Source organism: Buceros rhinoceros, unplaced genomic scaffold, assembly GCF_000710305.1.
Source record: "Buceros rhinoceros silvestris isolate BGI_N320 unplaced genomic scaffold, ASM71030v1 scaffold8113, whole genome shotgun sequence".
Lineage (NCBI taxonomy): Eukaryota > Metazoa > Chordata > Aves > Bucerotiformes > Bucerotidae > Buceros > Buceros rhinoceros.
In genome coordinates this window covers 34,726-46,853 of record NW_010404150.1, presented here as the reverse complement: position 1 = coordinate 46,853, position 12,128 = coordinate 34,726, and the positions used below count along the sequence as shown (strand labels likewise).

At 43.9% G+C, this 12,128-nt stretch overlaps 1 protein-coding gene across 1 annotated transcript in view; it reads right to left on the bottom strand.

The window, feature by feature from the left end:
• The window catches only part of TTBK1 (tau tubulin kinase 1), a gene marked incomplete at its 5' end in the record, with an annotated part of 63,890 nt that overhangs the window by 18,098 nt on the left and 33,664 nt on the right, over positions 1 to 12,128 (bottom strand). The window contains one exon of the mRNA XM_010133259.1: positions 11,305 to 11,857. Coding sequence (XP_010131561.1) covers positions 11,305 to 11,857 — 553 coding nt within the window. The remainder of the gene's footprint in view (positions 1 to 11,304; positions 11,858 to 12,128) is intronic.

The following is a 12,128-nucleotide window of genomic DNA, read 5'->3' as shown; positions in this document are numbered from 1 at the left end:
GATACATCAAAAAATAAATTTAAATTTTATTTATTTATTTTTTTTGCTATAGCAGTATAATGAGAACTTAACATGCAGCTAATTATCTCCCCTACCTCCCATCTCATTTTGGGAGACTGCATGTCCCAGGGCAGTTTCTTCCACTCAGTGTATGTGACCTATATTCTTTGTACTTGAAAAATGACCTTGTCCCTGGCTGAATGCAATAATTTAGTTTGAATGCAAGCAACTTATCAAGCAATCCAGATCTTCCTGCAGAGCCGGCCTGCCAGTATTATTTTATCAAGCTGCCCATCTTCCTGTGACTCCAAACTTTCTCCTCAGTGATTTCTTTTTTCTTCTGGACAGCCACTAAAGGCATGAAAAAATGATGAGCTAAGGGCAGGAGATCAGGAGTCCTAATGAGAAACGTCCCCACTTACAAGCGATACCAACATATAAACATATTTTGTTTGGTTAGTTGCTTTTCAATTTATTAATAATTTCAACTAGAAGAAAGTCTTACTTAAGTCTGTATAAATCAACCATCTTTATCAATCAGACTTTTGAACTTAGAAGAAGAACTGTATCAAGTTTACTTGGAAAGAACAGTTCTATATATAACCATGATGAGTAGCATTAGATTACAGTCCTTTAAAGTTTATGTATGGAGCTACTTATTGGCTAGTCATTGTTTTTGTCTGAAACAGGCAGGTTGAAGTTTATAAATACCCAGTCATCCTGTTCCCTTTTCTCACTGGCAAAACTAAAAATTGTTTTTTAAAAAATAGAAAACCAGAAATTTTCATTCCTAAAACTGACCTTTAAAAGTAAGCATTAGTGTTTTGGAGACTATGAACTAAAAATTATTAAGAGCTACTGATTTTAAATCTATTTCTTTCACAAATCCCATTTTCTATTTTTCCCATGTTCTATTAAAGTCTCTACTGAACATGGATAAAATAACAGCAGAGCGAGTCTACTGTAGAACACCCTTCTCATGTCACTTGGAGAAAAGCAAAGCCTTGCTCTTTCTGATTTCTGTGCTTGAACAAGACAAGAACTGCCAATTAGGATTAGTCTACTAGTTAAATCAGTCCAAATATTTCTAGCAATACCCGGTCCCTTTTTTTTTTTTTTAAATAAAACTGATCAACAAATTGCAAATAAAATTGGGCAGTAAGTGTCCTGTTCATTCATGTTCTTGGAGCAAATCAAAAGATATTGATGTCACTGATCCAAGCATGACTGTAGGAAGAGACTGGTCATGCCTACCCTGAATCTGCTCAAGAAGGGTTGTTGCCCTCTGCCTCTCCATACCTTCACCCACCAGAACAGGTCCTATGAGCTTCAGAAAGCACCACCCACCCTGTCTGGGGTTGTGGAAGGGTGGTGCTATGGAAGGGTGAATCTGATATTACGGGTGCATCAGTCAGGGGCGATACGCCTACAGAAATCAGTATTTGGAAGGAAGTTTTCATTGTAACTGCTCTGAAAACACCCTACCTATGCACTACCACCTCCATGTCATAACTTTCTTCCAACCCCCATACTTACCCCATCCCATTTTCACCCTCGCCTAAGCTTTCTGTATTTTCTTGTCTGTATCCTGTGCTCATATAATTCCTGCGGAGTATTTTACTTTGGACTTGCACTAAAGCCCTGAGGACCAGCAATGACCCCTTCTTCTTTAACCTTGACATTCGTACTGCCTCTTTTCCCAGAAGACTGGATCAAAGGCTCATTTCAATAGAAGACAGTTACTACCTTCACTTAACTACAGAAGGTCTTCATATAGCCTGGTGTTTTTTACTGCAGCTATACTGAGAAGGGCAATATATCCTTGCGAACCCAGGAAATAAGGATACTTATGACAATTTAAATTAATTTTGATCTCCCTTTTCCTCTGAGAATCAAGTCAGTTTTAGACAAGGGCTCCAGGGGCTCTGTATACCAAGTGCTGAGGCCAGTTTAATCTCAAGTGAGATCTATTACCACAGGCATTTCCAAGCAAGGTGAAGAAGCAGGATGGCCCTGCCACTGAAAAGCTGCAGGTGCCTAAAATTTCTGGAATTTAGAAACAGTGCAATATGCAGCTGGATCAGTAAGAAAATCCTTGCTAACCAGCTCTTGACAGTCAGTGCCTCTGGGGGAAGGCAGGTAGATTTGGAGCAGCTTACGAGTGGCAAGTGGACAAACATGTCCACTGTCACATAATGAAGGCAAAGCCAGAGAGACAGAAATATATGGTCACTGCACGGAAACCAAATCGCAACAAAAGCAAGGGGATTTCCAAAGCCAAAGCAGCAAAAGAGATACAGAATCGTAACTCCACAAGAGGGATAGATCCTGAGGTCCTGCCTCAGGTGAGCTTCCAGTGGGAGTCTGCCTACACCTAGATGGAGCAAAACCTGTAGACTTGGCCCAGTGTAAGATACCAACAAAGATGCTTGAACCGATTTGCCCAGGGAAGGTAACGCTTGCTGATACCTCCATGGTCTCTCCACTCCAGTCGTGTTTGAGAATGTTTGTGGCTTGATTGCATGTGTTCAGTGAGACAGCCATGCACTTCCTACCCCAAGGCTGAAAGATGCATGAGCGAGTCTCTGAGATGAGCCCTGGCATCCACCTCTTTCGCATATCACATATTCGCCATCTGTGTTCTCATCTTCGGCCATGCTGTCACCCCTCACCCAGGTTGCTGGGAGGTTTAGAAAGGCAGATGTTTTCAGTCTCTGTGGGTCTGGTTGCAGGGGCTTTGGAAGTTACAGTACCTTAGGCCAGTGTTGTCTGGGATTCAATATTGCATTAAGTGGTGGGCATTGTGGGCATGTGGGATCTATTATTGCATTACGGAGGCTGCTGCTTCCCTGAACAGGCTATGTTTTGTGTGTGAAGCGGGCCCACACCTGCTGGAGCTGGGACCTGGAAATGCGGAGGACGGAAGGCATGAGTCTGTGGTTTCCTGCCGTGAGGGGCATGTGCCTGCGGTGGGGCATGCGCACAGGACTGCTCTCCGCTGAACGGCTGCGCTGTATGAAAGTGCCACCAACGTGAGGATAGTGTTCTGTCTCCAGGGTTGAGGAGGAGAAAACGGAGGACGCCAGTCTTCTCAGGGGGCTGTACCTCGGGAGGGAGTGCTGAGAAGGCCTGTCCTCCTCCAACTGAAAAAGACCAAGAAGAGTGGAGGAAAAGGTGTCAGGCAAAGACTTGACTCGCCCCTGGTTTGTGATGTGCATGCTGCAGACATCTTCGCTGGCGGATGAAAAATGCTTTTGCTCTATGTGGGGCTTACTTAATTCTCTGTGTCTATAAATTCCCGGGGAACCTGAAGGCACCACGGGAACTTGCCATTACAGGGGGCCTGCCATGCTCTCCCCAGCCACATGCAGACATGAGTGACACCAGCAGTATCAGGCTCTGCCACATCAGTCCCCTCCTCTGGCTCTTCAGGCCACATGCCTCACCTCTCTGTTCCTTTGGCATCACTCATCTTGACATGTCATTAGGCTATTCATATAGGTAACAGTCAAAATCTGAACACACTTGGCAACCATGCGTACGAGAGAAAAGGTGAAATACCTGGTGCTAAAATGATTATATGTATTGAAAAGTGAGGGATTCTCAAGGGGCTCAATGAATATTAAAACTTGTTCCAGGGCTTTGCAAAGGCAGCTTTTGTTAGTGGACCTTCCTTTTCTCACACTCATGCTGCTGGCCTCCCAATAGACTTTTATATTGAGTACCTGCAGGGGGAGTGTTAATGCTTCCATTTTGGTAAGTGGAGGACAAGCAGGTAGAGTATAATTCTCCTTTCAGTGAGAAATTCAAAACAGAGAGCCATGGGAGGAAATGAGGAGAAGATGCACTGTTGGGTCCCTTTTCTGCTTCTGTGATCGTGGGATGGCTAGGAGAGGGGGGGAAAGTATACTCACAGAGGAGAGCTTTCGCCAGGATGAGATCACAGTCCCTACCTTGTCTTCATGCATTGAATGGAAGAGACAGGCATTACGGGAATAACTTCAGATTCTTCACCCTGAAAACGCTAAGCCCTTCCTCCCTTTCTACCTCTGCTATGAAACTAGCACTTTCATAGAGATCATCCACTCAATTTCCAAAACCAGACCATTTTTCCTGGAATTATTTTTCAAATTCACTCCCTTCCTTGTGCTGCATTTCTTTTCAGGTTGTTCCTGCAAGTTTCAAAATGTAACTGGGAAATGTGAAAAGGCAATATTGTATTTTCGTAAGCCAAGACTGCTCTCCTTATCTTACTAGAGATGTTGCCTTTGCAAATGATATGAGAAAAAGAGCTGAAATTCATCCAGTCTCATCTCCTTCCTGTCACCTTCAATATCTTTGCAGTGCTTTAAGGCAGGTATCTTGTCTTCATAAGTGTCTGACAACTATTTCAGCTTGTGGTGGGCAGTAAATTTGAAAAGAAATTATTCACAGTTCTAAATGTACTGCATGTCATGGCACAGATCAGACTGTCAGATAATAATAATGTAATGCTGTCATACAGAGTATTTGAGAGAGACAAAGAAATTTGAGACAGTAGCTCTAATTTCTCATAAGCACAACCATCTCTTCTTTGTGTAGATGGTGTAGAAATTCGGTCCCGAGTGTATTGTTTGTAGGCTGCCCAACTAAGTACATTGGAATTCTTATCGTTACTTTTTCTCTGTGTTTGGGCTCAGCATATTGTATGATCTTCGATGTATGTATCCTCCCAACATGGTAAAGGCTTCTCAGATCAAAAAGGGTCACTTCAGCTACCTAGATGGACCTCCTTTACAGCACAGGACCAAGGACCTTGCCCAGGCCATGAACAGGCAAACTGCAACATCCCACCAGCAAGCACACCCAGGTATTGTTATCTCCTGAATGAAGCTAAGGTTACAAACACGCCACTTTTCTTCACTGATGCTCTAATGTTTAAATTACGTAATCAATGCTGGAGGTGCTGTCTCCTTTTACCCCTTTGCCCTTGGCAGCAATCAATCAGGCTGGACCACCTTCGATCAGGCCTGTTCTGTTCTATTTGTACAGGAGCAGTATGACACTTCTCCTGTGAAATCCCAGAAAAATGTGATGTTGATAGAGCTCAATTCTGAAGACATAAAACGTAATTAGGAATTTTTGCTGAGCTTATGTGAGCGTTACTTCTGATAGCATCACCCTTCTGCTGATCCTTTATTCCTAACACACGGATGGACAGGGGCCTTCAATCTAAAGAGCATAAGGGACTGTACGTAGAATAACTCTACATATATCCTTCTCCATCAGCTGGCAAGCTCTTCTCATGTGGAGGGAAGTCAGAGAAGCAGCTGCATGTCAAAAAATTGCATCATCTACAACAGGAATCAAGCACAGCTCAACAGGAATTACAAAGTGAGGGGCAATAAGAGTCTGCCCTTCTTCTGCAAATGCCCATTTCTCACCCCTGAGAAATGGTACCTCAGGTCCCCTGAGAGTAGCCCACAGATGATGCCATATAACAGAAAGGAAGCCAAGATACATAGCACCTCTTCATATTTCATTTTTTCCTGCCACCTTCTCCCCCCAACCTACCCCTTCTGCCCAGGGTTATAAACCTGAGAACTTGCTGTGTTTTCCGTCATTCTGCTTCAGAGCCAGTGAAGTTACAGTTTCTGGTCTGTCCTCTTGCTGTCTATAGGCACTCTGGGAGTGACAAGGATTTCCCTCATCACTGCTCCAGGGTCTGGGGCCTCAGAGGCCACCTGGCCCAAAATATAACCCAGAGAAAACCTTGCTCAGCTTTCAGTCTTCAATGCAAATCAAACAGAGTTCCTCCAGTTAACAGACTTGGAGCAACCCAGGGCTCTATACCACACGAACCAGAAAGGCAGTACAGATCACCCGAAATGCTAGAGCCCTGTCCTTGTTGTAAGGCAGCCCTCTCCTGTGTCTCTGTGTCCGCTTCCATGGAGTAACCATCACTAGCTTAAATCAGTGGAGGAAGAGAACAGCATACTGGGGTTGCTGAAATGGTTGTCCCCTGACCAGCTGCACTGCTTCCAGGGTACGAGACAACATCACAACTATAGCATCCCTCAGATGAGGCAATGATGTTCAGGAACATGGGGGCACCCGTGGGCTCAGCATCAGAATAGAGTCTATTTTCTTGGCTCAGTGAGGGTCTCAGCAGAGTTTTTTACAGAAGAAAACCAATGATTATAGGTAAAGTTAGAATTCCAGGTGAAGCTGGCCCAGACAGCCTGTGCAATGTGCTTCTGCCTCCTGTCTTAACCCACAGTATTACCAACACGGGTCTTCATGCTGAACATCCTTGCATGCTCTCTCAGCAAAGTTGCCAGTGGTGGGGTATGGCTGGGAAGGGCTTATAAGCTCCACAGCTGCTGCCCTCTCATGGTCAAGACATGGACAACTTTAAAGAAGTCCGTCTGTGGCATTCTCCTGGCTGTGGGAGAGAAGAGGCCTAATACAGCATGGGAGCTATATATAGCAAGGGAGATTTATTTTAAGAGTGATTCTAACTATACAGCTAAGTTGATAAGGAAATACACCAGTGCCTCTTCACAATGGGACCTTTTCTAACAGATGAACTCTTGGCTCTGGGAGATGGGACTGTAAGACGCAGTGTAAGCAAAATGCTCTCTGAGCTCTGCAGAATATATCCAAGAATAGGTACAGAAGAGTTAACATGATCTCCCACTATTGCTTCACTTTTCTTGTGTTTTTTAGACGTGACATCACTTGGACAGGCATGTTCTGGCAGGCAAGTCTCAAAACATTTTGTACAATGCCAACTGCGCTAGCAGCAAAGGAGATTTGGAGTCAAGAAATATGAGCACAGACCTATGGCCAGAAGTAATTGTTAAAACTCGTAAGTGTATGAACATTTTTATTTCTTTCCAATGCAAAAGGCAGAAGTAAGTTGCTGTCTCTAAGTGTCAGTGCATTTACTCAGCATATTTAAGAACTTGACAGATTTTCAAATTATATTGCTGGATGTTGATAGTAATGATTTCCAACAATAACAGCAATCCTATGTCAGGATTCATATGTAAATGCAAGTGCAGCTTCAATCTTCTTTTCCCACTCATTTTTAGCATTTCTATAGCTTTATCTGCACATTAGTGCATAAAAATAAGCAGGGATTTATTAGTACATTCCTGAAATGTATACATTAAAGTAAACCCTAACAGCCCTGATAAATATCTTGCTGGGTTCTCAGTGCTGCACTGAGTGGTGCACAGAGGGGCTCGAATGTAGTTTTCGTGACGGACTTGTTCTCCCTCTGTAAAAGGGCTTCCCGTGAGGTCTGCACTCCAGTGCAGCTGTCTTCTTGTTGGCTGAAACTGGGAGATACCTCATTTGTAGGAATATTTGGGTCAGCAATTTCCCCAGGCTATTCAGAGCCTCCTCTGTACTTGACTTTCCATACAGCAGCATCTGTTCACACTGTGCTCCCTCTTACACCTACAGAGTTTCATGAGGACACCACCATCCCTCACACTTGCACTACAGTGCCTTTCTTCCAACAGACTCATACATTTGCATGAACATCTGAGCTCTAAATGAGGATAACCTGGGAAACTGCGGGTTGGTCAGCCTAGAAAAGGGCACGGAGCAAATCCTCCTGGAAGCCATTTCCAAACATGTAAAGGAGAATAAGGTGACTGAGTGCAGTCAGCATGGATATAGGAAGGGGATATCATACCTGATGAACCTGATAGCTTTCTGTGATAAGATGACTCTGTGGGAGGTTGTCTACCTCGAGAGTTTTTGACACTGTCTCCCATGACCCTCCATAGACAAAATGTTGAAATATGGGCTAGGTAAGTAGACAGTGAGTTGGACTGAAAACCAGCTGGGCTGCTGGGCTCAAAGCATTGTGCTTCAGGAAACAAAGTCCAGATGGAGGCCAGTCACTAGTGGTGTAGCCGGGGATTGATACTGTGACGCCGACTGCATAACTTCATTAATTACCTGGATGATAGTATAGAGTGGACCTGTAGCAAGCTCACAGATGATAAAAAACTGGGCGGAGTGGCTGACACACCAAGAGATTGTGCTGATATTCAGAGGTGCCTGGATAGGTTGGTGAGATGGGCAAAAAGGAATTTGATGAAGTTCAACAAAGGGACGTGCAAAGTCCTGAACCTGGGGAGGAACAGTACACGCTAGGGGCCAACGGAAAGCAATTTGACAGAGAAATACATGGAGGTCCTGGTGGACCTGGTTGAACACGAGCCAGCAAGGTGCCTTTGTGGCATCTTGCGTCCAACAACCTCCTGGGCTGCATTAGGAGGGGTGTTGCCAGCAGGTTGAGGGAGGTAGTTCTTCCCCTCTACTAAGCACTGGTGAGGCCACGTATGGAGTGCTGTATTCCAGTTCTGGGCTACCCAGTACAAGAGAGATGTAGACATACTGGAGATACTCAAGCAAAGAGTCACAAAGGTGATGAAGAGACTGGAGAATCTCTCATTTGAGGAAAGGCTGAGAGATGTGGGATTGTTTAGTCTGGAGAAAAGAAGGCTCAGGGGTGTTCTTATCAACGTTTATAAACACCTGATGGGAAAAAGAAGATAGATACAGACTCGTCTTAGTGGTGCCCAGTGAAAGGACAAGAAGAAATGGGCAGAAACTGAAATACAAGAAATTTCATTTAAATATAAGACAAAGTTTTTTTACTATAAGATTGATTCATTAGTGGAACAAGCTGCTCGGAGAGGTTGTGGAGTCTCCATCCTCAGAGACTGGACACCGTCCTGAGCAACTTGCTCTAGTTGATCCAGCTTGTAGCAGAGGATGGGACTAGATGATATCCAGAGGTCCCTTCCAACTTCAACCATGCTGTGATTCTATGATAATCCAGAGGTCACTGTCATTTTGCCAGTAACAAGTAATGGCATAAGTCATCGGAGCCAGAGAATGGAGGAGCAGGAGAAAGCATTAGAACACGAATTACCCATTTGCTCTCAGTACTCTCCTGACACAAATGGATGATCACCAGCTTTCAGGAAACCAGAATGAGGTCCCAAATTGGTACAACAGGGCCTATAACCTTAGTTATTGTTGTTTTGCATTTAGTGACATTTTTACCCATCTTAAAGACTCAGTTATATTCAAAGGTAAGGAAGATACGCACACATACACTCTCTCTCTAAGCACAGTTTCAGTCAAACCCAGAGGAAGCTGCAGCCCGAGCTACAGGAAACACCTGTCATTGCTAGGGAGGCCTTCAGTGTTTTTACTAGTTAAGTCCTTGGTCAGCTTCTTATTAGTGTCCTAACAAACTGTCCCTCCATCTCTGCTGTACCTAGGGTGAATAGGCTTCTGCTCTCCTTTAGGTACCAAGTAATTGTTCCTTTGAAAGTTAGCAGTTCGTTTTGTGACAGCAAATGGAAAAATATTAATGCCACTGCAAAGCTGAGTATATAGAGGCAACTGAAGTATCCAGACATCAAAGAAAGCACAATTAAATCCCAGCGAGCCAAAGAAATCCAGTATTGGTCTGTACATACAAAGCTAGGTCCAGGAGTAACCAGAGCATATTTCAGAATGTAGGAGCAAAAAAATATACTGTCTGCTGGAGAACCAAGGCTAATATATCAACAGCGATCACCCACAATCCCATTAATTTACCGTTTTTGCCTGCTTTTTAAGTATCACTGCGCAGTGATAAGCAGCCTTCAAACTGCATCATACCCAGCTCCCCCAATCATTTCACATAGCAATATTATGTGCTATGAACAACAAGGCGCCTCCATCCTTCTTTACTTGCACTAAATATGTCAGTGAAGTGTCCCTGCTGGTTCTTTGCTGGTTCTTACCAGTTCTTGACATGTTCATTGTATCTTGCAGATCTTGCACTGACCTGGCTAATAAGTGTACAGACAGAGCAAATTCAGATACAGAGCCTTCCAACTCTGCTGATGTCGCCTACGCAATCTCTAGGTATCTGTTTTTATACAACAAACACCTCCACCTAGGAACCTTGCCACTGGATGTAGTCTCCATATAATAGTAGGATGTGTTGCTACTATTCTATGCTCAGCGTGACACTTCCACTAGTACCAGCTGTCAGTATTTCTCTCCTTCCTGTAAAAGCTGCAGCCTCATACACCTTAGCAAGGAACAGCTTGCCTGCCAGGCAAGGATTTACTTTGATGATCATTTTTATATAGTTTCTTCTATCATTCATGTTTTGCTGACAAAACTTACAGTCCTTTTTCCCTTGTACCTCTCCAGGATTCAGAGAAGAGAAGAATCTGGGCAAGTCCTGAACAGAAGGATGATCTTTTAACATGCTCCAGTCCACTCCTTTAGAGAACAAGCTCAAGAGGGCATGGGAGATGGAGTTACCATCTTCCAGAGGGGAACAAGCAGAATGGCAAATGCTTGCTGTAGGATAGTATCATTGTATACTTTACCCACGTATGCTCTTAACTGGATGTATGGGTCCCACGTGCATGAGAGATCTTCATTAATATACAAATACAAAAAGCCCTCAGGAGAACAATTTTATTGTCTCTTGCAGTGAACACTCTGAGACAGTGTTCTTCTGAGTGTCTGAGAAATGAAGATCAGATATGACACAGGAACTCTGAGCCTAACAGTATATAATGTTTTTCCAGGTAACCTAATAAAATACCTCCCACTAAAAAATGAACATCTTAATATCTTCAAAGGACAACAGAAAAAAGCAAAAATGAAAGAAAAAAGCCCTGTACAGCTATCTGGAAAACACACAGTACATAAAGAACATTTCTTTGAGTAAACACTGGGTAACAACAATGCCAGTCACTGAAGTGAGGTTGACAGGATGTGTGTACTGGTTACTCTGAGAGTTTTATTAGGTATTTAGAAGAAAGTTTAATTTTAGGGAGTTATTTATGATTTACATTGCTGCAGACCTTCCCAGTGCTGATGTGTTATTAGATTAGAGAGCATTCTCTTGCCATACACTGCTATTGCTGCTGAGAAACTACATGGAGAAAATGTGCTAGTGATACCTCCATACAACTAAGCAGTTACTAACAAAACACCATGGGAGAGCAGTAAGAGACCTGATTAAAGATACTCACAAGCACAATTGTGCTCTCCTCTTGTCTCTATGCCAAAATAGCTGAAAGATCTTGATACCAGTGTGTCCTTTGTAGGGGACAATATTACTAGCTATAGGGAGCACTTCTTAGGTGTACACACCATCTGCAAGTACTGTCAGAAAGAGTTTCACAAGAGCATCCGTGCCTGAAATCACAGATTTCTCCAGCACAGCTGAGGTTTCCTAAGAAAAGGCAAGGCAACAAGATACAGACCCGGGGATCTTACCTGTCTCTGAGGACCAGTAGGTTCAGATTCTCGTCTCCTTTGTCGGATAGCTGGTGCTGAATGTAGGGGAGAGTGGGCTGGACTTCCTGTCTGCTGTTCGTGTTTACTGTCAGATACTGTTTGAGAAGGTCCTTCATGTCTGTGGGAACTGTCCTCCTCAGTCACAGGCTGCATACCTCGCCCATCATGAGTCTTCGGCCTGACTGCAGCATCTGCTCCCAAGCGCCTTCTCTCTTCACCCTCTTCAAGAGGTCTTAGCTCTTCAGGCTCCTCATCTGTGGTTCCAGAGGTGCTTGGCTCAGCACCTGGGTGAAAGTCCTTCAGCTCTGTCTCCTTATCAATGATAACCCACTCCTTGCTATCAAAGTCCTCCTCCTCTGCGAGTGGCACTGAGCGGAAAGCATTGCTGAGGGCTTCATGTTCCACCGAAGCAGACACATCCATCCTACCACTTGCCTGGCGGTCAGCCTGGCCAGTATCAATGGACAGCATTTGGGCTGGCTGGGAGGAGCATACGAGCCGTGATGGAGAGCCAGGTAAATCCATTCGAGATCTAAAGACAGAACACATAGTCATTAAAAACACATCAGCTGTGTGGTTAAAGTTAAGGATCAGAAGAGCTGAGAGGAAGCCTGTATAGTCTGTCTCACTCATTTCTTGTACACTTCAGAAAGACAGGCTTAAGCAAAAATATTTCTCTAGAACCTACAGTGGTATAAAGATGTTCTCCCTAAAGTGCTTCAGGATGACAGCCAATTTAGCATCTCTCTTCCTTGTCGATGATAGGATAAGAAGCAGTTTCCCCCAACACCACCAATATACTC